The 26,552-nt window shown below is 53.1% G+C and overlaps 13 protein-coding genes across 13 annotated transcripts; 5 read left to right on the top strand and 8 right to left on the bottom strand.

The window, feature by feature from the left end:
• Window positions 1-335: 335 nt before the first annotated feature.
• Window positions 336-1,213, bottom strand: J4E83_004103 (uncharacterized protein; the record flags this gene model as incomplete). The annotated part of the gene is made up of 2 exons (XM_049331034.1): window positions 336-1,116; window positions 1,185-1,213. The coding sequence occupies 2 exons, from the start codon at window positions 1,211-1,213 to the stop codon at window positions 336-338; spliced, it is 810 nt and encodes a 269-aa protein (XP_049189580.1).
• A 365-nt stretch (window positions 1,214-1,578) lies between these two features.
• J4E83_004104 (uncharacterized protein) lies at window positions 1,579-2,751 on the bottom strand (the record flags this gene model as incomplete). Its single annotated transcript, XM_049331035.1, has 3 exons — window positions 1,579-2,062; window positions 2,115-2,249; window positions 2,300-2,751. 3 exons carry the CDS (start codon window positions 2,749-2,751, stop codon window positions 1,579-1,581), a joined length of 1,071 nt encoding a protein of 356 aa, XP_049189581.1.
• Window positions 2,752-5,877: 3,126 nt separating this feature from the next.
• J4E83_004105 (uncharacterized protein) lies at window positions 5,878-7,527 on the bottom strand (the record flags this gene model as incomplete). The annotated part of the gene is made up of 2 exons (XM_049331036.1): window positions 5,878-7,354; window positions 7,421-7,527. The coding sequence occupies 2 exons, from the start codon at window positions 7,525-7,527 to the stop codon at window positions 5,878-5,880; spliced, it is 1,584 nt and encodes a 527-aa protein (XP_049189582.1).
• Window positions 7,528-8,084: 557 nt separating this feature from the next.
• Window positions 8,085-9,768, bottom strand: J4E83_004106 (uncharacterized protein; the record flags this gene model as incomplete). Its single annotated transcript, XM_049331037.1, has 4 exons — window positions 8,085-8,725; window positions 8,777-9,347; window positions 9,398-9,516; window positions 9,570-9,768. 4 exons carry the CDS (start codon window positions 9,766-9,768, stop codon window positions 8,085-8,087), a joined length of 1,530 nt encoding a protein of 509 aa, XP_049189583.1.
• An 858-nt stretch (window positions 9,769-10,626) lies between these two features.
• On the top strand, window positions 10,627-11,511 carry J4E83_004107 (uncharacterized protein; the record flags this gene model as incomplete). Its single annotated transcript, XM_049331038.1, has 1 exon — window positions 10,627-11,511. One exon carries the CDS (start codon window positions 10,627-10,629, stop codon window positions 11,509-11,511), a length of 885 nt encoding a protein of 294 aa, XP_049189584.1.
• A 56-nt stretch (window positions 11,512-11,567) lies between these two features.
• On the bottom strand, window positions 11,568-12,935 carry J4E83_004108 (uncharacterized protein; the record flags this gene model as incomplete). Its single annotated transcript, XM_049331039.1, has 1 exon — window positions 11,568-12,935. One exon carries the CDS (start codon window positions 12,933-12,935, stop codon window positions 11,568-11,570), a length of 1,368 nt encoding a protein of 455 aa, XP_049189585.1.
• Window positions 12,936-13,544: 609 nt separating this feature from the next.
• J4E83_004109 (uncharacterized protein) lies at window positions 13,545-17,648 on the top strand (the record flags this gene model as incomplete). The annotated part of the gene is made up of 4 exons (XM_049331040.1): window positions 13,545-14,091; window positions 14,139-14,588; window positions 14,640-14,759; window positions 14,809-17,648. The coding sequence occupies 4 exons, from the start codon at window positions 13,545-13,547 to the stop codon at window positions 17,646-17,648; spliced, it is 3,957 nt and encodes a 1,318-aa protein (XP_049189586.1).
• An 81-nt stretch (window positions 17,649-17,729) lies between these two features.
• Window positions 17,730-19,325, bottom strand: J4E83_004110 (uncharacterized protein; the record flags this gene model as incomplete). Its single annotated transcript, XM_049331041.1, has 2 exons — window positions 17,730-19,174; window positions 19,220-19,325. The coding sequence occupies 2 exons, from the start codon at window positions 19,323-19,325 to the stop codon at window positions 17,730-17,732; spliced, it is 1,551 nt and encodes a 516-aa protein (XP_049189587.1).
• Window positions 19,326-19,748: 423 nt separating this feature from the next.
• J4E83_004111 (uncharacterized protein) lies at window positions 19,749-21,163 on the bottom strand (the record flags this gene model as incomplete). The annotated part of the gene is made up of 2 exons (XM_049331042.1): window positions 19,749-20,494; window positions 20,542-21,163. 2 exons carry the CDS (start codon window positions 21,161-21,163, stop codon window positions 19,749-19,751), a joined length of 1,368 nt encoding a protein of 455 aa, XP_049189588.1.
• Window positions 21,164-21,415: 252 nt separating this feature from the next.
• J4E83_004112 (uncharacterized protein) lies at window positions 21,416-23,071 on the top strand (the record flags this gene model as incomplete). The annotated part of the gene is made up of 1 exon (XM_049331043.1): window positions 21,416-23,071. One exon carries the CDS (start codon window positions 21,416-21,418, stop codon window positions 23,069-23,071), a length of 1,656 nt encoding a protein of 551 aa, XP_049189589.1.
• A 245-nt stretch (window positions 23,072-23,316) lies between these two features.
• Window positions 23,317-24,123, bottom strand: J4E83_004113 (uncharacterized protein; the record flags this gene model as incomplete). The annotated part of the gene is made up of 1 exon (XM_049331044.1): window positions 23,317-24,123. One exon carries the CDS (start codon window positions 24,121-24,123, stop codon window positions 23,317-23,319), a length of 807 nt encoding a protein of 268 aa, XP_049189590.1.
• A 254-nt stretch (window positions 24,124-24,377) lies between these two features.
• J4E83_004114 (uncharacterized protein) lies at window positions 24,378-25,062 on the top strand (the record flags this gene model as incomplete). Its single annotated transcript, XM_049331045.1, has 2 exons — window positions 24,378-24,462; window positions 24,521-25,062. 2 exons carry the CDS (start codon window positions 24,378-24,380, stop codon window positions 25,060-25,062), a joined length of 627 nt encoding a protein of 208 aa, XP_049189591.1.
• Window positions 25,063-25,301: 239 nt separating this feature from the next.
• Window positions 25,302-26,454, top strand: J4E83_004115 (uncharacterized protein; the record flags this gene model as incomplete). Its single annotated transcript, XM_049331046.1, has 2 exons — window positions 25,302-25,326; window positions 25,418-26,454. 2 exons carry the CDS (start codon window positions 25,302-25,304, stop codon window positions 26,452-26,454), a joined length of 1,062 nt encoding a protein of 353 aa, XP_049189592.1.
• Window positions 26,455-26,552: the final 98 nt, after the last annotated feature.

Below are 26,552 nucleotides of genomic sequence, written 5' to 3' on the forward strand. Positions count from 1 at the left end.
ACTTGTTCTCAGGCGTTCATCACAAAGAATTACTTATTTCATCGAGGTCCAAAGACAGGTCGAATGGGTGAAGTGTCGATATTTGGCAACCTTGCAGCTACAGACATTGTACTAGAAAAGACACACATTGCGCTGGTACGGAAGGGTCATACATTCGATTCAATGGTCGATCTTTACTAGACAGAGCAACAGTGCATGTGGCTGGGATCGCTGCATGTTCCACTGTTTTTGCGCACGAAGACACCCTTAGAGCACTATTATCACTTCCATGCTATGAGTCTTCTGTTTCTCGGGCCCAGTTCTGCATCCATTCTGGCGAACCCTAATTCGTGTCTCTAGTTGTTTCCAACCGCTGGAAGAATCTGCTGCCTGGTGCATTGAGGGCAACTGAAGTATGTATTTTTTGCCCTGCGCATGCCGGCTACGTCAACAGTCTGATTGCCGCAGTTAATACACCGGGCGAAGGTTGGTCCAGACAGTACGTTGTTACGCTGTGAATTTAGCGCAACATCTGCGGCGAAGGTAGGATGGGCAAGCAGCAACTGCTCAAAGTCCTTCGTCTTGACGAGATTACGGTACTTTTCGAAGACAACGGAAGTTATGAGACGTCCCATGGCCCCATCAACGTTGACTTCGGTACCGTAGTGGGCGTGGATTGCAGTGATGAGCATGTCTTGGCCTTTGGAAGCTTCCATAAGTACAGCCTTCACGTCTTCCGCAGCTGGCTCGTAGAGCTTGGCGACGTCGTACTTGTCAGCGATAGCGTGCACGCCGATTGGAACTAGAACACGCTTGCCCTTATCATCGCCTGCGAGCTTCGCGATCTCGTTCTTGTCGTACTCGCCGGTGTACATGAACTTGAGAAGGAACTCAAAGTGCTCGGGATCGTCCTCATGCAATTCCATGATGCCTTCCGATGCTTCCTTCAGATCGTTAGAACTTTCAACCGATCTACGCTCTAACCTTGGCTGACTTACCTTGAAGTGACCAGTGAAGGCGTTGAGAAAGTACTTTGACTCTAGACATAGCACAGCCTTATGCGCATAGTATTCGCGGGTCTGGCCCTTGTGTATTTGCTTGATCTTGACGTCGGAAAGCGCGGGGTTGTTGAAGAGCCTAGGATCGCGTCAGTACCTTACTACGGCTCGAGGACCTGAGCATTTTTAGCTCATGCGACGACTTACTGAGCCGCCGGCCGCTTTGATTCAGACATGACGAGAGTCTTTGTGACTGGAAGGTGTTGCAGGGAGCTGGCGCAGTATCAGAGCAGTGAAATTGATGCGAGCAGATGAGTTCGGTGCCCGTGCGCTTGTACAAATCAGGTTAGAAGAGACTTTCGCGGTGTGAAAGCGGCAGGCTACCGCCAATGACAGAGCAAATGGGAATACGGAAGATTGAGGAGTAGAAAGAGGTATTGAATGAAGACTTTAAGGACAAGCGTATGTAGAGACGGCCAAATCAGCCAGGCCGGCTGAGATATCCTCGAACCGACTGTACAACTCTTCGAAAGAACATCTACATGTTCTGTTCCATAGACTGTTGATCCCCACGTGTGCTACTAGCAAGCCCAAAAAATGCTCACAAGTCGTCGATGAGCGGGCTAAGACCCTGCGCGGTACCAATCCTAACTTCATAAAAGTCCCTCCGCCTCTCGACATGCCCACGGTCTGCCATGAACTCAGCAAACGCGGGCGCATCCGTACCGGGCTGCTGCAGGATCGTCTCGGCGCCTTCTGGTGCTGCAATGTCCTCACGAACGCTCCAGCCACGGCTAGATTGGTTCTCGTCGCTGAGCATGAAGCTGTGGAGCAGCTTTGCGCCTTCAGGGTGGGGTGCTTTCTTCAGGATTGCACCGGTCTGAGCCCAAGAGACGAATTTGGCGTCGCTGGGGAGCGCGTACTTGACTGGTGGTCGGTCTGCGAATGAGTAACCGGAGCTAAAGGTCACCGCACTGCTGCTGTTGGCGGCCTTGATGAGTGTGCCGGGAGTGGCAGTACCGCGCACCCAGCGGGGGTTGTTGGCGAGTAAGGCGTCGAACCATTCCTCACCGAGCTCTTCGATGCTGCGCAAGATGTTAGACAATGAGCATACGATGATCGAAGAGGTGAACGTACATCAGTTCGAACTGGTACAAAACGGCGTCGTCGTCGTTAGGGTACGTTAGAACGATCTTGTCCTTGTATTCGGGCTTTGTGAAGTCTTGGTACGAAGTCGGCATGGTGCTCGTCTTGTTCATGTTTGCAGAGATACTGTTGCTCATTAGCGTATGTCAGTCGAGGCATTACCAGGAATAGCATACCCCCAATCAAAGATAAGCAGGCCACTGTAAGCCGCTTCGGCGTCCTTGAACACAGGATAGATCTTCTCGAAGTTCAATGGTGCGTAGTTCATCAAAGCGCCTTGCTTCTTCCATCGTGGGTAGTCGTGAAGCGTCTGCAGGATGATGCTGTCGACGTAAACATTGTCGGCAGCCAATTGTGCGTCAAGGTTGACATCATGGTACTTCGACAGGTCGACAGTGACATTGAGTGTCATGTTAGGGAACCGTGCCTCAAAAGCACTCTTCAGACTGTTCTGCTGAGTCTTCTCATCGCCGCCATGCCAAAGAGTGACAACGCCACCTTCTGCCAAAGCTGCCTTGTAGATTTCATCGAGGCTGCGCGTCTCCCGCTCGAATTTTGTAGTGTTTGGCAAAGAGGCTGCCCAAGAAAGACCGGCAAAAAGTGCCAAGTTAGAGTATTCGAAGCGCATCGTGGCTGATTTCGGTCGGCTGGCTGTGATAGAGGAGCAGTTGATTTATGACCCATCGAGGTATTGCACATCTTATATCGGCGACTACTGATCACAGACCCACGCGCTACAGATGCTATCGCGACAGATTGATTACGATCATTGCTTCCACTTCCGATTCCGACTCGGGCCTTTAGAACCTGTTTAGCGGACCAGAAGGAGGCTGAGACTTCACTGAAGTTACGCGGCCTCCAGATACAATGGACGACGTTGTACTAGAGGATCAAGCCTCACGCTTCAATGGTGTCAGGAGCTGCAAGCACCCGAAAGTAAGATGGTTGGCACGCGTAGTCTTCTTGATGCAGCATCTTCAGGAAAGTGTTGCGAAATCGACACTTTTTTCGGCAGGGACCGTGCGGGTGTTGTGGGACGAACGCGCTGCAAATCCGCACGGTCTCAAGTCTTATCAGAAAGAAGCTTCACCACGTCGATTCAGGGTTTCTAATAATGAGAGGGCGAGTAGGCCTCGTAGAAGGAGAAGATGGGTAAACTTCGGGTTGAAACAGGTCAACGGTGGTCATGATTGAGTGCTGAGCTGACACGGGAGCGGCTCTAATTCAGGAGAAATGTGGGCGGGGCACAGACTTGGAGATGGAGAGGGCTGGTCACGTGAACGCTTCGCCCTTTCCGGTAAGGCGTGATCCCCCTTATCGCATGTCCCCGGCAATCGGCATCGTCATCAACCCTTGCGCCCTAAACCGTGTGAAAGTATGCCGTCGCAACAAACATCACCGCCATTGCTAGCGGAATCCAAGAATGGACCGAAGCCTGAGAAATACACCCGATGGACAATGATACAGAAAGTTCTCCGCAGGAGCCGCCTGCTAAAAAGCAACGAACCCTAGCTTGCCAGCGATGTCGCTATCGGAAACAGAAGTGCGAAGACAGCCGCCCGTGCCAGAATTGTGTCAAAGGAGACGAGGAATGCCTTCCTACGCAGCCAGCGCCTCGGCCGCATGTTGAGAGCGAATATGTGCGCATTCTGGAAGAGCGTGTTGCTGAGCTTGAGGCCCGAGACCCGCAGCAGAGCCTTGATCATCTAGCAAGAACCCAGAACAGGCCTGATCACGACATAGATGACACGTCCCCAGCAAGCAGTGGGTTACCGGGTGATGGGGTCACAGGGGGAGCAGTGGCTCATTCGATTCAACAGTCCTTGCCGCCGCGGCGGTCATCTATCCTTTCCGGCTCATCTTCGGGTTATGCAATAGCTTCGGGCACGGATGATGAACCCGACTTGAATCATCTCATCTTTGGGCTTATTGCATCACCTTCAGCGCAGTTTCCAGCTCACGATGCTTCTCGTACCTCAACAGCCACACGACCGGCACAGGCCGAAGTGAATAGCGCGCACACACTGTTGGCCAGCATCTCTCCGGAACTCGAAGAGTCATTGCTCAACACATATCGCGAGCGCGCTCAAGCCCAGTATCCCTTTTTCCACTGGGACACCTTCCTCACATGGCATTCGGAGTGGAAGCACTGTTTGTCCCGCGACCTTGAAGAACGAGCATGGCAAGGGTTCTTCATCAATCTTGTATACGCGACAGCTTTAGTACTGTTGCGTCAGCCATACGCGGCAATGCTCAATGCTCGAGAATTCTACGATAGTGGTATCGCACTCCTGCCGGCTGTGCTACGTCAACCTGATAGAATTCTCCAGGTGCAGGCATATCTACTGCTGTCCGTGCATGCACTACACCAGAGCTCTACTGAGCGCATCATTTCTCTCGCGTCCACAGCGATACGACAATGTGTCCTGCAACAGTTACACCTCGGCGAGACGGAACCACCATCAACCGACGTTCATGCACGGCTGGTAATTCAAGTTCGACGGCGATGCTTTTGGTGCGCATACCTTCTTGATCGGCTGGTCATGTCATCCTTCGATCTTCCACCATCTGTGCCGGACTATATGATTACCGTAAGGCCTTTCGCTAACATCGAGGACCATGACCTGTTAGGCGCCGCTGCCATCACGCCGCCTAATCATGACTTGAATGACTCGCAGAACTACACGTGTAACTCCTCAGCGCTTCATATACTGCAGTGCAGGCGCATACAATCCGAAATAAGCGCCGTTACGCTTCGATGGGATTACCAAGCTCAATTTGAGAACAGTTCAGATTGGCGGATAAGGATACTTGCGGAATTGGAGAACTTCAAATCTAGGGTACAGAACTTTTCAGATCCACAGTCAAAAGGTTACACATCACAACGGTGGCAAGCGATGATCTATCACTATACGTTGCTCATGCTTTATCGACCGACAAAAGCCAACGTGATCGGATCTGCCGGCGATTGGTCGGTTCAAGCCAGCAGCCAGGCTTGCTTAATGTTTCGTAGGACTCAGATTGATCGTCAAATCGCTCAGCCATGGCTTGCAGTAAGCAATTTCGCACACTCGATGACGCATGCGCTAATCCTAGCAGCTCCTCGTACAATTCCAGTCCGGTATCACACTCTTGTACTGCTTCTGGGCTACCCCGCCGGAACACAGAACCGACAATTACTACTCTCTCGATATCTCTGACGCGCTCCGCGCCTGCTCCAACATTCTAGCGATAATGGCAGACAGGTGGGCGAAGGCAGAATGCCTGCGAGACGTCTTCGAGCTACTGGCGCGCGAAATCCCGCTGGTCGACCGACCCAACAAACCACCGACTCGGCTGTCAGAGAAAACCGTTACGGCAATCCGAGAGCACCTTCCGCAGGTTCGCGCGCTAGTAGTGCATCGTCCGGTGTTGCGCATGATCGATGAGATGATAAATGAAGACTTCCCTCGCTCTGCGCAACCTTCCCAGCTACCAACGATTCGTGGCATGCTCGCTCCGAATCACCACGAACCTGAGGAAAACATCAACAATCAGCTACAGCAGATCAACGGAAACTTCCAGATGCCATTTGCCATGCAACAGCCATTCGAGTACGGGATTGCAGATTCTGGGCTTGAGGATTTGGCTGTTGATGACCTACTCTCGTTTCCTGGGGTGTTTGCCTTCGAAGGCTGGACATGACACGTCATTGAAAAGTGAGATACTATTAAAGCTAGTGTACTCATAATATGGGCTATCGACGTCTTTTCCATCACGCTGCTTTGCCCCTGTCTACGATAGACTCCCCCGCGACCGTCTCGAAGAAAGCATCCGCCAAATATCCACCGCAATAACTCAACTTCTCAAACCCATCAGTCATAGGTTTTGAGCTAAGAGCTGGGCCTTGCACCGACTTCAAGTAGCCAGCGATACCTTGGTCCTGCCACATCTTCGCAAATTGCTCCGTCACCATGTTCAGACCTTGCAGACTCCAGATCGGCTGGACTTGCCATACGATCCCTAGCTTGGCAAGATCAAGATGAAGGTTCTTGACCTGGTCATCACTGAAACCCGCTTTCGCAAAGTCGTAGTCGCCTGTGTAGCCAAAGGCAAAGAGCCGGCCTGGATACACCTTGCGAACTTCAGTGTGGAACGCGACGATGTCTTCCCAGTTCGGAGAGTCCATACGCGCCCAGGTCACGTCTCCGAGTGGCGCAGCGGCGATGGCACGCTCGACGATACCCTTGACACAGCTCTTGATCATGTACTGTCTCATCGCCGATCGCGATAGCTCCCAGTCAAAGAAAACCTCTTGTTGGACGGTCTTGCTCGCGATATCGCGACGGTCTGACAGGGAAACAACTTTGCGACTCGAAAGCTCGGCCTTATAAGCGGCAAACTCTTCTTTCGACGCGACGGCCTCAACTGCCTCATCGAAAGTCTTGATCCCTGCTTTGGCCTTCCACTCGTCCCGCGCGGCCTTTAAGTCTTTCCTTCCCATCTGCGCGGCCGCGAGACACTTCTGCAACGGCTCTATCTTCTTCGTCGCTCCCTGCACATACTCGTGATCGCGCTCATCGACAACACTGGTGATGAACTCGGCATGGTCCGTGTCGCAGCGGCACAACAGTAGCGTCTCCGCACCCATGACATCAAATTGCATCCGCACAGCTGTCAAACGGTCCAGGTACTCTTGCGTCGGCACAATAGTACGCCCTTGACCAACCGTAAACTTCTTCATTCCGATAGCAAGATCGTCAATGTGTATCATCGCTACACCAGCGTCCACAAACTCGCGCGCCATCTTCATCGTACTCGTCAAGCTACCGAAGCCCATGTCGCCATCCGCAACGATCGGTGCCATGTAATCCCAGTTCTCCAGCTTTTCACGCTCCTCGATCGGATGTCGCAACCGGTACTGTCGTTGGCGCTGGTCATGCCAAAGTTGGCTCTTGAAGATCTTGGAAACAACCTTTGGCACGGTATCCCAGGGGTAGTCCGCGTGGTCCATTCCGGGGAGTGCGACTTCTGAAAATCCGCACAGAGCACCGGATACGTAGACAGTCTGCTGATGTTTGGCCATCTGCGAGACTGCAACAGGGTCGGTTGTGCCGAATGTCAACTCGCATGTACCGGCTTTATTGTGTGCATTGAGTTGCTCCCAGAGCTTGCTGGCCTGGATCGAGGAGGCTTCCGAGGGAGCGGGGATGGAAGTACGAAGCGCGGCTATAGTGCTCGCAGTGTATGGTCTGGCAACAAGGTCAGCTGAATCCTGTCACGGAGTATAACTGCTGCTGTGCTGATGGGCTACATACCGCTTCAAATGCGATTGCCTTGCAGAGCTCCATTGCTTTTCAATAGCAGCTACATCAGCTTCGAAAGCCTTCTGCTCGTCTTGAACGGATATGTCGAGCTTAGGCATCTTGTGGAATGTAAGAAGATATGATATGTATTGTTGTCTAGCCTTCCAGCTTGTAGGACAAAGTACTCGGTCAACGAGGTGCCTCTGACCATTTATCTACAAGAAGCGTTGTTCTCATGGCAGTAATCCTAGCTCGACACGTGAGACGCGTAAATATCCTTGTCACTCAGCTTATGCAAGGTATCTGCTTTCTCCACTGCAAAGAGGCGTAGAGCCCGTATGCTTCCCGCACTCTCGCACTTGGGAGTCCGAAAGAGTCCGTTATCGGAAGATAAGCGAACGAGAGTGGACAGGTCCACTTTCGCGTGCGGAGGCGCACGCCTGTTAGCTTCGCGACTTCCGAGTGCTGTGTGTCTAGCTTGACATATGCAGGATGTTGACTTGAATGTGTATCGCGCACGATTGGGTCACGGGTATCATCTGATGAAAGGCACGTGTCGGACTGCACAGGAAGAAATTCACAGGTATGGCAGTATGTTGGTAACGAATCGATTCTTTTGGATAAAACCTGTGATAACTACAACTTCGTATCAAGCGGTTGCCAGCTTCTGTCACATCTACCACACGTATCGGAAGTGCACATTTTGCTTGTCAGTCAAGTCGCGGAAGTCAGTATCTGCGTGCACCCTTCCACCCTTATCAGAGTCAACGCGATCTCGCCTGCGATTCTCATACCAGCAGTACGTTGCATACATGGCGATGGTAATCATCGACAGCACATAGCTTCCCAACACAGCACCCATACCAAGTGGATATAGCGGTGCCTGATCAGCCTTGAAGAACTGCGGCGCAATGATGTTGCTAACACAGTATGCGATAAAGACCAGCGCATTGACGGTGACTTTCTTGGTATGGCCCGCGGTGTTTGCCGTATTGATACCAAGGGCGACAATATAGGGTCCGAGGTAGAAGTACGAGCAGTATAACGCTGCGAGACGCCCGTTGTAGTTGTCGAGCGGCAGGACGTATAAGAAGACTGCTGAGATCATACCGACGATGATGCCAAACACGACCCAGGCGGTTCGCAATTGTTTTGTTGGAAAATACTTCGCAGTTAGAAATACTCCGCCGTTGCAAACGTAGGACGCGACAGTCTGCAAGATACCGGTGGGCATTGTGAGGAGTGTCGAGCGCTGAGACGTGTAGCCGAGGCCTTTGATGATGAGAGGCGTGAAGTTCGTCAAGCCTCCGTTTGGAACTAGAGAATATCAGCGTAGACCTGGAGAAATGGCACATCAGGTTTACTCACTACTGATCCAGATATGAAAGAAGAACATCAGCCATGTCTTGGGATCAAGGAATGCTTCAATCATCTGGTCCTTCTTGAACGTTTTGTTCTCCACTCCCGTCTGGTCTTGCCGGATCTTGTCGATTACGATGGCCTTTTGTCGCTCGCTAACGAACTTAGCCTTGACAGGATTGTCAGGCAAGAAGATGCCGATTACGCAAGCCCATACAATGGTCATTGCGCCTGTAATCCAGAACATGGCGCGCCATTGATGTTCGCCTGCTAGGAATCCAATACCGTATCCGATTGGACCAGTGAAGCACACAGAAAGACCCGTATACATCAAGCCGGTTCGAAGAGGTTGCTCACGTCGCGGGTACCACATGCTGATGATGAGGAAATTGCCGGGTACGATGGGAGCTTCGAGAGCTCCAAGAAGGACACGGAGTGCGATTAGCGTAGGAAAGTTGTTGGCGAAACCCGTCGCGATGAGAATGCAGCCCCAGAGCAGTTGGGCGACAAACATCAATTTGGCGATCGGAAAGCGCTGGAGGAGGCTGCCACTCGGTAGGCACCAGAACAGATAACCAAACTACACGCATTGTCAGCACCCTAGAGGTGATGGTGGGTAGGATTACTTACGTAGAATGCACTACTAACCCAGCTGTATCTGTCTCCAGTCAAGCCAGTATCAGCTCGGAAGCCGTACAAGGCCGCTGTAGCTGTCGTCACTTTGTCCATAGCGCCCAGCGTGATGTTGACTGATGTGTCTGTTAGCAAGCGCTTCTCGTTATCTCGCTTTACAAGCACTTACACCAGAGCAATGGCACAAGACGCAGGTCAAGCTTCCATCGCAATCGTGTCGCCTCTTTTCTTGTGTACGCATTCTCGCCCGAGAGATGATGAGCATAGGCAGCTGCCACATCAACGTTGGCCGAGGCAACTTCTCCCATCTTGACAGAATGTGTATCCTCGACGTCGGCGGACGACATGACTTTGCTATCGTCGGGCATGGTCGCAATAAGTGGGGTAAGGATGGAGATGCAACAAGAACCTCCCAGTGGTGTCTCGAACACCCAATTAGATGTGTATTTTATAGAAGACAAAGACAAATACTCATATCAGTAATGCCTATCTTCATATCTCGCTGACTGTCGCTATCTCCAGCTAGACAGCGGCTGGACGGGATATGGAACGTCAGAGTCCAGCTCGATAGGACCAAGATTGTGCCCTTGACTCGCGAGCGTTGTCGTTCTCCGCATTTTGGCGACGGCAACGATCAACCGGTTTGCATGCCCATGTTCGCTACCTAGCGTTGAGGAATAAAGAGATGGTTCTTCGGACTCTCATGTCCGATGGTGGCACGGTGGGTCAAGACCAATAGTGGGTTGTCAGGCCCTCACACCATGCCATGGTAGTGCTAGTATGGCTCCTGATACCCGACTGCTAGGATCCGTGTGTATAGAAGATATGCGCTACGGGAAAACGGGCGATAGGGCTTGCTCGAGGGTTGCTGCGCGTACGGATATGGCGTCCTGCAGCGGCGCCAATTGTCCGTCACATTTCGTACGCAGAGTGTTGTGATCATCGCGCATCGCATAAAAGATACCTACAACCATTGTGAGGACGTCGTCGCGGTGGTTGATTGAATATCGAAGTGGGCGAGGTCAGTGGCCTTGCGTGGTTGGAGACGTGGCAAATCGCGAGATAGTCGCGACAAACGTCAACCGCTTATCGGCGGCCATCACGTGCATCGCCGAATGCGGGCATCCCGAAAGCGACATCCATAGAAGACAGATACATTGCTTGAGAAAAGGTTATTCAGGAAGAACACATCAAATCAAAAACCCTCTCGCTCAATTCGTGCAACCATGGCACGAAATTTACGCATTTGCATGCTTAATGCCGATGCACCGGTGCCTGTTGTTGCCGCCGAGCGCGCCCCCACCTATGGGCGCATCTTCCACCAACTTCTTTCCTTCGCGGCTGCCAACACAAAGTCACCAGGCGCGTCCTTGAGCCCTGCCATTAGGATCACATCTACGGACTTCGACGTCACGAGGAATGAATATCCCAGCTCGATAGCAGAGTTCGACGCTGTCATCATCTCTGGCTCCGCAAACTCGGCCTACGATGAGCTGCCCTGGATACACAAACTCGCAAGATGGACGAGAGAAATATATGAGAGGGAGCCCAGGGTGAAGATTTTCGGTAGCTGCTTCGGCCACCAATTGGTGTGTCAAGCTCTACTAGGAGATCATGGTGTGAAGGTGGAGAAGCATCCGGAAGGCTGGGAACTAGGGGTAAAAGAGATCACACTGCAACGGCAATTCTACAACGAATTCTTTGGAGATGGAGGAATTAAGGAAGACAAAGATGAGGAAAAGATGAAGCTACAGTTCGTGCATCACGACCACGTGGTTGTTCCGGATGTAGAAGCGCTACCGGGCTCCTGGACAACGCTGGGAAGTACTCAGCATTGCGCTAATCAGGGCATGTACGAACCTGATCGTGTCCTCACATTCCAGGGTCACTTCGAGTTCGATCGTTTCATCAACAGTGAGACAATTAAGTATTTCTTTCCGAATTGGCAGCCCAAGGTCTTGGAAGAGACGCTCGATGCTGTCGATGCGGATGACGATTCTGTGACAGCAGCTGGAGTTGTCCTGAAGTTCTTCTTAGAAGATAGTGCTAAAAAGCACGGTCAGTCTCATGCTGTCGTTGGGGGTCTACTCACGCCACCATCAAGAGAATGAGCCTGCATTTTTACAACCGATCCGATATGTATCAACTACATATTGTAGATTTAGTCTTATTTACTAGCTTCCTTGATCAATACACTTAATCTCTGAATACCCTCAAGAATCTCTGCTTCCGTATGCCATGCCCATGATAAACGTATGCCATTTCCATAGCCCTTTGCCGCACGAACAGTGGATGCAGGGTCCCCGTGCACTTGCATCATGTCGCCATATGCAAACTTTACATTGTATCGTTCCAAGCCTCTGGCAGCCAAATCAGCACCCTTTCCAGCCAGACCTTCTGGTAGCAGCAGCCAGATGAAGTAGCCTCCAGCCTGCGCAGAAGACTCCTCAAGACCAGTGTCGGTGCCGTTCACTTGTCCAGAAACCTCATTGTACGGCTTCCCAGTAGAGATAGTGACACCCAGTGGAACCAGAAACTTGTCTATCCCTTCCAGCATAGCATAATAGCGAACCCGAAACGTCGGAAGAACTTTGGTTTCAAGATGCTTGCGCAACAACCCAGACTCAAGCACCTCATGAACGAATGAAGCAGACATGTGTGCGGGACAGCCTCCAGATCTGGTCGCGCCCACTTGCGACAGTGCAAGCGTGAACGCAGGGGTCGCTTCTGCCCAGCCTACTCTTACACCCGGTGCTATGATCTTTGAGAACGAACCATTGCTCACAGCATTACCCCATTCATCGTTGGGGCCTCCTTCAAGCGTGCGATCGATGTCGACGATTCGTGGCGGTACGTCACCAAGATTCTCATAGCTTCCGTCCTTATCCGCTGGCCAGCGTAGTATGTCGTACACATCGTCGGTGACCACCAGGGCGTCAAATTCTCGCGCTAGGCGAATGAGTTGCTGCCTTCGCCGAAGCGACATGGTCTTCGCGCTTGGGTTTGAGAACGTCGGAACGCAATAGATGATGTGTCGATAAAGCTTCTTATATCTTTCACCCGTCTTTCGAATTGATGCATCGCGTGTTGTCGATTGATCTGCCTCCTTGAGACTTCGTCGTAAGAACTCCACATCCAGCCCTTCATCGTCTTCCGGCACCCCCTTCATCATCCCCTGGAACCCGTTGTCCATGAAGATTGGACAGGCCAAAAAGTAGCATGGTTCAACCATCCATATGTTTCGTGTATAGCCTGGCTCGGTGAAGCGTGCAAGAACGTTGTCCAAGTTCCCCGATGCCCCGTTCGTGACACAGATGCGGTCGAACGAAAGTTCCGAACCGCGTCCGTACGTGGAAGTGAGCCATGCTGCGATACTGCGCCGAAGTGGTTCGTAGCCAGCGTCTGGGCCGTAGATAAGTGAGGCTGCGGTTTTTGCTTGCGAGTTGAGTACGCTTGTCGCGCCGTCGAGAAGTTGAGCCGATGGAAAGAGGGACGGCGACGGCCACCCCAATTGCAGATTGATGCTTTCGGTCATATTGGTAGGATCTAGATGCGACAATGATGGTGTTCTTACAGGCAGATCACGGCAACGCTGCCATGAACAGCAGTCGAATCATTTTGCGACCTCGGCATGCGCGCTGCAAACCCATGCTCATAATCGCATAGCCGCTCAGCATTTGGTGGAGAGCGTGATATCGACCCCTGCCATTTCTTCGGACTCTGGGCCCCGATGGAGAGGAACGTCGGAACTTCGAAGGATTCACTGAGGGGTTCATTCGCGCCGCGCTAGTGAAGTATTAGCGTGTTTCCTGGGAAGGGATCGGCAATCGCGCGTCATCCTCATCCTGCCTGAATGCGCAGCAACTCCACCCTCAACGCGACGCGATAGGCATTACAAACCCGTACTGCCATGCCTTCGGAACGATATGCCCTGCGGTATCGGCGTAGTTACTGCCAATGGCGCGTAACGGGACAACTGACCAGGCGCTGCCTCTTTGGCGTGTTCATACCTTGATCTATCCGCTGGCACGAGAGTGATTTACTTCAATCCCCAGTGGCTGTAGGACATATAGGAGCTCTTGGCTGTCGGAGACTGCAGTTCACCTTTTCCTCGATTCATTCCTCGCTGAATCGCCTACCGAGTATGCCGTTCGTTGAGCAGCCCCTGCAAGGTGCAGGCATCCGCATCGCCATAGATCGCGGCGGTACCTTCACGGACTGCTTAGGTATTATACCAGGGAAACCAGATGTACTCGTCAAACTTTTGAGTAACGATCCAACGAACTATGCCGATGCACCCACAGAGGGTATCCGCAGGATACTCGAGCAGGCCTTGAACGTATCCATACCACGCGGCGGCAAGATTGACACCAACAACATCGAATCGATCAAGATGGGAACTACGGTCGCGACAAACGCTTTGCTGGAACGAAACTCCACAAAATGCGCGTTGGTCGTCACCAAAGGTTTCAGAGATCTACTACGCATAGGTGATCAGACCAGACCGAAGCTGTTTGATCTCAACATCCGGAGGCCTGAGACCTTGTTCGACGATGTACTAGAGATTGACGAGCGCGTCACACTCCACGATTCGACCGAGGACAAGTCAACACTACGAGACCCCAACCGCAACTCCTATAACCTGGAAAGGGGGGTTGGTGGCGAAGCCATTCGCGTTCTGCGACCAATTGGTTAGTAACTTGACGTGGAAGTAACTTCCTCGCTGACACTTCAGTAGACAGCACACACGCCCGCGAAGGTCTCCAGGCCCTGTTCGACAAGGGCGTGCGGTCCTTGGCGATAACGCTGATAAACAGCTATACTTTCCCGAACCACGAGGCTCAAGTTGCCGATATCGCCAGACACATCGGCTTCACGCAGATATCAGTCTCATCACAGATCTTCCCCATGATCAGAGCCATTTCGAGAGGCTACTCAGCAACAGCAGACGCGTACCTTACGCCTTTGACACGCAATTACATCGACGGCTTTCGTGAAGGCTTCGTAGGCGGCCTGGAAGATACCAAGGGTGCTCGTTGCGAGTTCATGCAAAGTGACGGAGGACTAGTGGGGTGGCAGCACTTCAGCGGTCTCAAAGCCATCTTGTCAGGCCCGGCTGGAGGTGTTGTCGGATTCAGCAAGACATGTTTTGACGTACAGCGGAAGAAGCCAGTGATAGGGTTCGACAGTAAGTCTAAAGCTCGCGAAACATGTCGGAAGTATGCTGACAATTACGTAGTGGGCGGAACCAGCACTGATGTTTCGCGGTATGCGGGAACACTGGAGCACACCTTCGAGTCGATCACCGCTGGTGTGACGATTCAATCTCCGCAGCTAGAAATTGACACCGTTGCTGCCGGTAAGTAGTATTGAAGATTATGGACTTGCATAGTTGCTAAAGTTTATAGGCGGTGGAAGCATACTTTCTTATCGCAACGGTCTCTTCCTCGCGGGCCCCGAATCAGCAAGCGCACATCCAGGCCCAGCAGCATACCGCAAGGGTGGACCTTTGACGGTTACAGATGCAAATCTTGTCTTGGGACGTTTGCAGGCTGAGTACTTTCCAAAGATCTTCGGCAAGCACGAGAATGAACCTCTGGACTATGAAGGCGCAAAGCGAGCCTTTGAAGAGTTACTCGTCACGGTCAATGCGGATCTGTCACAGACTAGCGGAAAGACGAAGACTGTCGAAGAACTTGCTCTTGGCTTTTTGGAAGTTGCGAACGAGACAATGTGTCGACCCATCCGCTCGCTCACTGAAGCCAAGGGACACCGGACGTCAGATCATGATCTTGCTGTCTTTGGCGGTGCGGGTGGACAAGCTGCCTGCGCCATTGCTGCCAACCTGGGAATCGACCGCATTTTGATTCATCGTTACTCTTCTATCCTGTCAGCATACGGCATGGCATTGGCAGACGTCGTTCGCGATGTCCAAGAGCCGTGCTCAGTATTGCTGAAGTCCTCTCTCGATGAACTTGACGAAAGGCTGTCATCGCTCGAGAAGAATGCAGCTGAACAACTGGCCAACGACGGATTCTCTGGCCAAACAATCGGCTTTGAGCACTTTCTCAACCTCCGCTACGAAGGATCTGACACAACCTTCATGGTCTCGCGCCCTGATCAAGGATCGTGGGACGACGCGTTCGTAGCTGAACACAAGCGCCAATTCTCCTTCATCATGCCCGGACGCGATATCCTCGTTGAGAACGTGCGAGTCCGAGCGACAGCCCGGAGCCCATCGGTCGAACCCGAGTTCAATCTCGATCAACAGCTCACCGACTGTTCCCCATCCGCTGTGTCGACAAAGAAGATTGCAGATCATGTCCCGGTCTTCTTCGAAAATGGCTGGACTACTTCTCCTTTGTATCACTTGACAAAATTGGCAAACGGTGATATCATTGATGGGCCTGCAATCATCCTGGACAACACACAGACCATCGTGGTTGCACCGAGCTCCAAGGCAACTATCCTAGACCGCCATGTCATGATCGAACTTGACCGAACGACTACCCTACCAGGTAACGAAGCTGCTGTACCTCGGACCGTTGATCCAGTCGAGCTTTCTGTGATGGCTCATCGCTTCATGAGTATTGCTGAACAGATGGGCCTCGCATTACAGAAGACTAGCGTTTCAGTCAACATCAAGGAACGTCTCGACTTCAGCTGCGCGCTCTTCAGTCCTGAAGGTCGCCTTGTAGCCAATGCACCTCATGTGCCTGTCCACCTTGGTTCGATGGAACAGGCAGTTATGTACCAGCACAATAAGTATCTAGGTCAACTACGACCAGGCGACGTCATCGTCGCTAACCACCCCATATCCGGCGGCACGCATCTTCCGGACATCACATGCGTAACACCAGTCTTTGACGATGCAGGGAAGACCATCATATTCTACACTGCTTCGAGAGGTCACCATCAGGAAATTGGTGGAATACTTCCAGGCTCAATGCCAGCTGGCAGCGTCGAATTGCACGAGGAGGGTGCCATGATTGTGTCAGAATACCTCGTTCGCGATGGCGTTTTCGACGAGGAACTAGTGACGAGGGTACTACTCCACGACCCTGCCCAATACCCAGGATGCTCGGGAACACGGAAGCTCGCTGATAACATTAACGACCTCAAAGCACAAGTCTCCGCCAACGCCAAAGGCGCAGCGCTCGTGGCTGACCTCATCGCCGAACGAGGTCTGTCAACCGTACACCTAAACATGCACGCAATCACGGCGAACGCTGAGTCCTGCGTACGCGAATTCATGAAGCGTACATATCAACAAACTGGCGGCAAGCCTCTTATCGCACTCGACTTCATGGACGACGGCACACCCATCAAGCTTGCCATAACCATCAACCCAGACGACGGGTCCGCACATTTCGATTTCACCGGCACAGGCGAAGAAGGCTATCACAGTTTCAACGCCCCACAAGCCATCGCCAGGTCCGCTACACTATACGTCCTGCGCTGCCTCATCAACCAAGACATTCCACTCAATGAAGGCTGCCTTCGTCCGCTGACCTTCACCATTCCAGAAGGGAGTATCTTAAACCCCTCGCCATACGCCGCAGTATGCGCAGGAAACCCCATCACATCCCAACGCGTCACCGACGTTGTTATTCGTGCATTCGAAGCCTGTGCTGCAAGCCAAGGTGACTGCAACGTCTTCTCTTTCGGTATCAACGGTGACCACGACGACAACGGCACACCCATCCCCAACTCCGGTTTCGGCTTCGGAGAAACAATATGTGGAGGCAGCGGCGCAGGACCCGGTTGGCACGGCACTTCAGGCGTGCACATCCACATGACCAACACGCGCATCACGGATCCAGAACTACTGGAGAAGCGTTACCCTGTGCTTCTTCGCGAGTTCAGTATACGTGATGGGTCGGGTGGGCAAGGACGGTGGAATGGTGGGAACGGGATTCGTCGTGTTTATGAGTTTTACCGCGACATGAACGCTTCGATTGTCAGTGAGAGGCGGGTTACTAGGCCGTATGGTATGCTTGGGGGTGAGGATGGGAGGAGTGGGGTGAACTATATTGTTAAGAAGGTTGGAGGGCGATGGTGTAGGCTGGGTGGTCGTAAGGACTTTTCTGTACAGAAGGGTGATTGCTTTGTTATTGATACACCTGGCGGGGGTGGATGGGGAACGAGGGATGAAGAGGAGACGGATCAAGTGCAGACTGCACAAAAGTCGACGGTGGAACGGAGGTTTGTTAGCCAGTTTCAGTTGGCGCAAGAAGCCAGCAACTAGACATGCCAGATATTATTCCCAGGAATCCATTATAGACAGTTACATAGTTTCATTGCATTTCTCAGAGTCCTTACGATTGTCTCACCACGCGCCCTCTCTGGCTAGTACATCCCAGCCAACAAGTCGCCAAATCTCCTCTTTATACCAAGTTCCCACATCTTTATCATCGATCTTAGCCACATTTTGCAAGGCGCTCAGCCGCATGGCTGGCAGCGGCTTCGTGAGAACGTCCAGAAACTCGTCGTTCGTGTTGTTTCCATACATGCATGCAACGAGTGTTCGTTGCAAGCGATCTTTTGCAAGCGGACTTAGGCGCGCCCTGGTACTCGTGACGGGAGTTTTGATGCTCAATGTACGGACCGGACGATTTGACGTCTGGCTTGGGCGAGCATTCTGGGGATTCATATGGTTTGGAGCTAGCCCCATAGCGCGCTCAAGTATCAGCACAAGAGCTTTGGCCTCAAGGCGGGTTCCAAGAGCATCGGCATTTTGTCTCGTTCCCTCTGCTTCATTTCTAGGCTCAGGTGGCGGTAGGATGTTGCCTTCGATGGACGTGCTGCGGTGCTGTCCAAATGTGAAGTAATACAATCTCTTGCCAACACGTTCGAACAAAACGAAGACAAAGCCATCGAAGATCTTCTGATGCACAGGATCTGTTTTCTCAAGGAACCCCAGGAAACTGATCAGCAAGTGGGCGACTGCTCTGGCCGGCGGCGACTCTTTGATGACAGAGGGCGGCGTCTTGGTTTTGGTCTTCTTTGGCGAAGGTGGCTGCGATAAGAAGGTTTGCGCTGTCTTTCTCGCTGAGAGTTCGATTGATTGCAATGCAGCTTTGAACATATCCGCCACCCCGCAAACGATCAAACTCGGGAGTCGTGTGTCTGCTTTTGCATCCATGAGCTTGTTGGTGCCGACAAGTAAGGACATGAAAGCTCTTGCGCAGACGGATAGGGCGATGGCAAAGTCGGACTTGTCTTGGTCCAACGACATGGCTTCCAGCGTTCTCCGTCCTTGACGAGACAGTTGCTCGTAGTTATGAGCGATAATGCATATGACCTTGCCGATGCCTGAAGCAACCCTCACTAGATTGTAGCAAAGTGTGTCGGTGTCCGGCTCGTCACTCCTGCATAGTGAGTGTGTAGTATACAATGCTTCCGTGAGGTTCGAACCAGCTTCACCCAGCACATCCAGGAAGTCCATATCATTATCGATGGTCTCCTGCGCAGCAGCGGCCGGTGGTGGGCACTGTTTCTGTGCTTGTCTCGATGGCTTAGATCTCTTTGGCGATGCAGTCGGCGCCATCAGCATGCTCGTATCAACATCAGAGACAGGTCCGGAGAGGCTCGACAGTAGGTGATTTGATCGTTCGAGTTTGATGTTGACGCCCCGAAGCCTGCTGCATTCGTCCTCGGAGTGTTGACATCGCTCCTTCCAGTAGGCGACCTGATTAATGTAGCATTCGGAATCGTCTCGTTCCCTCGGATCTGGGCCGGGCCTGATCTGAGCACGCAGTTGCAGGACATAGTCTAGCCCTGTCAGAAGGCGTGCATGATTGGGCAGTCGGAACTTACCTCGTATCTGCATCCCAGCCGGCTTACTTCGAACGATCGCAAGGGCAAGCGCTATCTGCTGTTGGGACGGAAGAGAATTTGGAACGGAAGGCGCATTCTGCGTCATGATGGGCGTGAGGGCGGGCGAGTAAAGGAGACAAGCGCCAGTGAGAGACGATGAAGTGAGGATTGGAGATCTGTTGACGGCGATTGCTGCGGTCGTCAAGGAAAAGAATTCAGAAAATTAGGAAGGCGAAGCATAGCTGGCAGAAGAAAGAAGGGACGAGCTCCAAGCGTGCGCGTATGAGGGAAGGAAGGAAGCATCCCCGGACGTGAGGTTGGAAAGAGCGGCCACCATCAAAGGCAGCCACTCCGCAACACCCCACGCAGACAGCCTGGGCTCGTAAACAATGCTACCGCTTCATTGTCGCATTCAGTGCTCTTGTTGTACATATCATGCTGACAACTTGAACTTGCAGCTGTCAGGTCATCGTATTGTACATATGGCTTACATGACTACATGCACTCACTACGTGCAACCTCAACTATCTCACCGCATGCGCTCAGTGCGCCTCTTGTAGGGCAGTGGCTCGACTCTCTTCCTCTTGAACTCTACAGCAATCTGATCCTTGAGACCATTACGCTCCATGACCTCGGCCATGCTCTCGTCCCACTTCGTCCTGAACAGCGTAGCGGTGATCGCGCTCAACTTGTTCGAATCGGCAAAGCTACGAAGGTTGAATCCCATGCGCTTGGCCTTGTTGATCTTGGTGACGTCGAGCTGCTGGTTTTCATGCTGCTCGAAGACAAAGATACCTAGGCGGTGGTAAGGCGCTCCTCTGTGAGCCCATGGTGCTAACCAGGGTAGTGCGATCTTCTTGGCACTGAGATCCTCTGTCTTTTGGTCCTCTTGGGCGATACGCTGGAGTGGTATCGAGGTGCTGTTAGGCGAGATGGATATGTTGGAGGCAATCAAGTGGCATCGGTAGGTGAAGCTGTCCTTCTCAGGGACTGGCACGTCTGCGTCTACGACCACCACAGTGACGAGCTTCTCACCAGGTGTGAAAGTTTGAACATTGAGTCGAGGCATCTTTTCGCTGATGGCGGAGTCTACGAAGTCACCGGGTGCGACTGGCTTTCGTCCAAAGCCAAGATCGATGTCTGCAACCAAATCGAGAGACGGGAGAAGATCGGGAATGATGGCAAGTTGCGTAACACGTTGTTCGAGCACGAGACGCTTGTACTGGCGCCACTTCCGGTCGGCGAGATAGCGGTAGATGGGCTTGTTCATGTCACCTTCGCACGTCAGTCATGTCGGCAGAGAGCATATTGGCATAACGCACCCTGTCCGTCCTCGAACTTCCGCTTCACAACCGGGTCGTTGATGTCGGCCAGAATAATCAGGTCGTTCAGATGCTTCCTCATGCTCCGCAGTCTGTGCTCCTTGGCTGCTGGGCCTCCACTGATGCTTGCGTCTTGCGCCATTAGGTTCTTTATCCGCTCCTGCTGAACCTTGATCTCCTTGATCTTCTCCTGCCTGTCTTCCATCAAGACTTTTCTCGCCTCCTGGAAACATTGGTACGGCAGCTGTTCGAATGGGACCTCGTCGGTCTTTTGCAGGGTCGACCGACGGAGGGCGGCACGGCGACGACGGGATCCAACGGGTTGCACATGTTCTCTCCGCAGCAATCGGCGCTCCTGCTTCTTGTTCTCCACCATCTGGGGGTCTAGCGTGCCCCATTTCTGCATGTATTCCGGGGTATCTTGAGAGCCGGCCTTTTGAGCAGCGCCTTCCGGAGGGTTCGTCGGCGGTGGAGGGGGAGTCGCATTCGTGGGTTGTGTCTGCACCTCTTCACGGACGGCCGCCGAGGTGGAGAGGAGTCGGCGGGTGCCATTGGCGCTTGGCAATTGTCGCACGCATCTCAGACACGCGCTGAATTGGCGCAGGGTGGGTGTGGAGGCCATGGTGTTGATGGTCTCGACGATGTTCAAGAGCGATGGTGCCGCTGGAAAATGTGGTGATGATCACACTAGCGCTTTTCGTAGGACCTCCGCCTCCAACTCCGACGACTGGAACAATTGCACCACGACGACCGGCATGGCTTCCACGAGGATATCCGCGCCCATGCGTGGCGCCACACACCAATTGAGAAGGCTGTCGGTGCGGCCAAATGCGCTATGCACGCGCTGTGCCGTATGTTACCTCGCCGTCACTGTATGCGACATGCTAACGTCGTCAAGAAATCTCTATGCACGCCCACCACCCGCTCAATCACCACATCTGCGCCCTCTCAGGCGACACTAGCTTCTATAAGCACTCCCAGATCCGGATCCGGATATGTGCCCGTCAAACCTTTCGAAGAGCAGTCTGTGCTGGCGACCATCCACCGATTCCCCTCCCTCGAACCGCTCCGATTCGAACAATATCCTGCAAACCATCTCTACCTACCCACCCGACGAGACATATTACACCGCGCGGTCGTTTACGAGGGCGATAGTACACGGTTAGGTACTGCTTCTACCAAGACTAGGTATGAAGTCAGAGGTTCCCGCAGGAAGGTTAGACCGCAAAAGGGAACGGGTCGCGCTCGTCTGGGAGACAAAAAGTCGCCCATGCTGAGAGGTGGAGGTGTCGCGTTTGGTCCCAAGCCTCGCGACTTCGCGACTGAGCTGCCCAAGAAGATCTACGACCTCGCATGGCGGACAGCACTTTCATACCGGTTCCGAAAAGGCGAGCTGATCATTGTGGACAACGCAATGGAGATTGAGAGCCCGTCTGTGAGGTTACTAGGTGACACCCTAAAGTACCACGAGAAATTGCTGGGCAGGGGCAGGAGCTTGATGGTAACATTGGAAGAGCGACCCTTGTTAGAGCAAGCATTGGCGGAGATGGATCGCGGCGAGCAGACACTCACATGGGAAGAAATCGACGTCAAGAACCTCCTCGAGCTGTCCCGCGTCATCATCGAGCGCGATGCCCTGCACAACATACTCCTCTCCCACGAGGAAGACGTTACACACAAGGCTCTCCAGCCCTGGCACAAGAGCCTCATTCGATCATCGCCACCCTCAGAACTCGAATCGACCATCGGCTGGGAAGAATTCCGCGAACTATCCCTCTCCGACCCCAAGGAAAAGGACACCATCCGCGCTGATATCTACGAGAACGTAGCAGGAACCCGCTACGCCTACGCCGAGTCCCTTCCCCAAGGACCCAAGCGCAACGAACTCACCGTATCCGCCTACAACCTCCTCGCCGAAGCCAAAGAACTGCAATTCGCTGAGAGGACCGGCCACTCTTTCGCCGAATACCTCAACGACTCCAACACTGAATCCTTCCCTCGTCTGCAGATGTTGACCTACCAAATCAACACAAAACAAGACCTCGCCGGGCCCGGCGGCACTCTGGAAACCTCGCCCGTACAGTCTGAAGAACTCATGATCGAGGTCCGTGAGCTCGAAGTGCAGAAACATGAGGTAGAGTACGAGGCCGCATTGCTCGCAGCCCAAATTCACGAGCACCGCTCCGCAGCGTTGCGTCTAGCCGGTAATGAAGCGAGCGCGGATGAGCAGCTTGAACTAGCCAGTGATCAGAGGACTTATGTCTCGGACGCTGAGCTGCTGATTCTGGAGGCTAAGCTTGAAGTAGCCAGGCAGAAGAACACTGTCGCTTCGCTTAAGCGCGATGTTGCTGGCCAGAAGAAAGCAAGGGAAGAGATAAAGGTCTGTGAGCAGGTGCTCGAGGCTAAGAGGGCGGAGGTAGCTGCCGAGACTGAGGAGCTCGAGGCTGTTGAGGATGCGATGCCAGAGGTTGATGTTGCGACTGGGGTTGAGACGAGGACTGAGCCGGTCAAGGAGGAGAAGAGGATATGAAAGTTTTGATCGTGTTTACTGTACAGTGTATCTATAGATGTTCATGAATCGTTGCACCACGTGTAGGTGGGTTGTGTTGTACAGTATACTACATGGCACGGAAAATGCTCACGTGCTCTCCCTTGCCATACCATCTTCTTGCACCTTCAGCCCACATCCCCATCGTCCGCGGCTCGGCATTTGCCTCAGGAGCACATGGCGAGGGTTTCCCTAGGTTTGCTTGTCCATCTCATCTCGACGTTCTCTCAAGCCGCCTCATCATCGCCCTCCTTCTTCTCCACCTTCTTACCTTCATACATAACGGTCATAATTCCGCCAACCTCACCCTCCCTCTTAGTCTCCCTCGCTCCCTTACAATCCGCCACCGCGTTCTCAATTGCCTTGAAAACCGCATTCGCTTCTTGCTCTGTCGCCTTCCTGCCATGCTTCTTCGGCCCGAGCGTAACCTCGACCTTGCGCCCCTCCTTCAGAAACTTCTTCATGGCCACCAGCCTGTGCTTCAGGTCGCCCGCCGCTATCGCCCAGTTCAGTTCTAGCGACTTTGTAGCAGGTCCTGTGCCCTGGCCCTTAGCTTGCCGTCGGAGCGTCTCGAGCTTCTTCTGGTGTTGTGCGCGGAGGTCGATCTTGGAAATGACGCGGCATGTTGGTAGGCTGTTCGGGTCTAGATTTCCGTCTTCGTCGTATTTCCCTGGTGTCATTTGTACGAGGTGGTGGGTGACTTTGTTGAAACTTGTCAGCGCCTCGTCGAGTGGGACGTTGTTGTGGAAAACGCCCTCTTCGTCTACGAGGTTGATGATGTCGGCTTCGATGGCTTGGTCGATGACGTAGTAGTCGGAGATGGCATGGCGGCGTGTGTCTTTCGTGTACTTTATGCCGCGCGTGGAGGTTCGGCTCGTGAGGCTAGGTGTAGACGAGGAGAGGGAGGTGGGAGACGATGTCGGCGCAAATGCTGGGGCGTAGAGAAGTGGGATGGATGTTGTGTTGCGTAGGTTTGGCGCGATGAAGACACGGTAGAGTGCCCGTGATGTACCGGAGATGTGTGTTGGTGGCATCTTGAGCGATTGACGGCGGGTCGTAAGAATCAATTGAACGGGAGAGAAGTTTGACTTTGTTGCTGCAACATGCGATATTCAAGACCGAAGCTTCCCGAGATCGACGCTAGCAGGGGTCGAGTCGAATCGGAGCAGTGACGACCTCCGCAATCGTCCATGGTGACCATCTTCAGCCTGCTCACGTAGCAAACCACCATGACAGCGATAGAGACGACTTGTACATTCCTTGATCTCGCGCAACCTTACCTGCCGCCATGAGTAATTCTCTGGCGGAATATTTGTCTGCACTCGATGCGCGTGACGCGAGAGAGAAGGCGCATGAGCAGTACATCAACGCCTGTATGTTATCTGCCCATGCGAGACGCGCAGTGCTACGAGAAGATGCTGATGTCTATAGATACCAGGCTCGCCGACAACACTGCACAGTTATCAACCCAGACATCCTCCGCGGAGGAGCCCACACCCGCAGCCAGCGCATCTACCAAAGCCATCCCGTCAAAGGGCAAAGGCGCAGCGACAACCGACGTATCTTCTCCGTCCGCTGTCGCGCAACTCCGCTCCGAACTTGCCATCACTCAGCGCACGCGCGGTGATCTCGAGACGCAACTGAGTACTTTGACTGCTGAGCTTAGCGCCTTCAAAGCCTCGGACACACAACAGAAGCAGCGCATAGAACAACTTGAAAAGGCGCGAACGGCACTGGAAAGGCGGGGCAAGGACAGAGCGGAGGAGCTCAAGGGCAAGGGGAGACTTGTGGAGGAGGTGCACGATGAGATGGTTGCACTGAACCTGCAACTCAACATGGCGGAGCAGGAAAAGGAGAAACTGCGCAAGGAGAATGAGGAGTTGACTAAGCGATGGGTCAAGAAGATGGAGGATGAGGCGCGGAGGATGAATGAGAAGTCGGGTTGGGAAGATCAGTCGCGGCGGAAGAAGTAGCGATGATGGACCAACCTGGCGTCACAATTATTCTCTTTTGTTGGCCATATGCGATACGAACCTCAGCGTTTAGCGCAATAGACTGTTTTCACTTCATCTCACCCTCCTGTGGACTGCCCGCTTGCTCGCTGATGCCTTGTATCTCTTGGCGCTAGAGCTCCCCGCAACAAGCATACAGCTACCTCGCCTCCCCACCAAAACACCAAACTCACCCAAACAAGCCTACGCTGTCTTCAACCATGGGGACCGCATTGAAGACCTGGGGTAAGATCGATCCGCTTCCATTCATGTCGTGTCGTGTCTATCTTTATGATAATATACCCCCCATCTGCCGCATGGCTAACAAACATCCCAGAGCTCGAGAACTCCGTCAAGCTCGTCGACCCCAGCAAAGACGCCCTCTACAACTACTCAGCCTCCGCACAGAAAGCCATCAACGACGCGCACCCATGGCGAACCGACCCCAACTACTTCACCTCCGTCCGCATCTCGGCCATCGCCCTCCTCAAGATGGTCATGCACGCGCGCTCGGGCGGCTCAATCGAAGTCATGGGCCTAATGCTAGGCAAGATTGAAGCACACACATTCGTCGTCACCGACGCATTCCGGTTACCAGTCGAGGGAACAGAGACACGAGTCAACGCACAAGACGAGGCAAACGAGTACATGGTGGAGTTCCTGCAGCGCGCACGAGAACAAGGCCAGATGGAGAACGCCGTCGGCTGGTACCACTCACATCCTGGCTACGGCTGCTGGCTCTCCGGTATCGACGTCAACACACAGAAGACGCAGCAAATGTTCCAGGACCCCTTCTGCGCCATCGTCATCGACCCCGACCGAACCGTCTCCGCGGGTAAAGTCGAAATCGGCGCCTTCCGCACATACTCCACAGAGTACGTCGAGAACCAAGCGAAAGCGGGTGGCGGCTCCAAGAACGTGAGTGGCGCGGAGAGCGACGGCTTCGAGACTATTCCGCTTGGCAAGATTGAGGATTTCGGTGCACATGCGAATCATTACTACTCACTCGAAGTCTCGCACTACAAGTCTTCGCTCGACGCCAAGTTGCTAGAAGCGCTGTGGAACAAGTACTGGGTACAAACGCTATCCTCTTCACCTCTCATCTCCAACCGCGACTACGGCACCAAGCAGATCTCCGACCTCGCCCGCAAGATGCAGCAGGAGAACAACGCCAGCAAGCGTTTCAAGGGCGGAGCGGGATACGCGACGAACAACGAAAGCAAGAACCAGTTGACTAAGCTGGGTGCGGCGGGAAGCAAGATTGCTCGTGAAGAGGACATGGGACTGCTAGCGGCGAAGGTCAAGGATAAGGTGTTTGGCCTTGCGGATGGCGGGGAGGTTAAGAGCCAGGAGGTTGAGATGGAGACTTCCTAGACATGACAACGTGGTCGACTGTGGAAAGCATGGCATGGCAAGGCGTTCAAGGGCGTAAATGAATAGATCAGGGTGGGATGATATCACGAATTGAAGTC

This window comes from Alternaria metachromatica (assembly GCF_023757995.1).
Source record: "Alternaria metachromatica strain BMP 0045 chromosome Unknown scaffold_7, whole genome shotgun sequence".
NCBI classification, from domain to species: Eukaryota; Fungi; Ascomycota; class Dothideomycetes; order Pleosporales; family Pleosporaceae; genus Alternaria; species Alternaria metachromatica.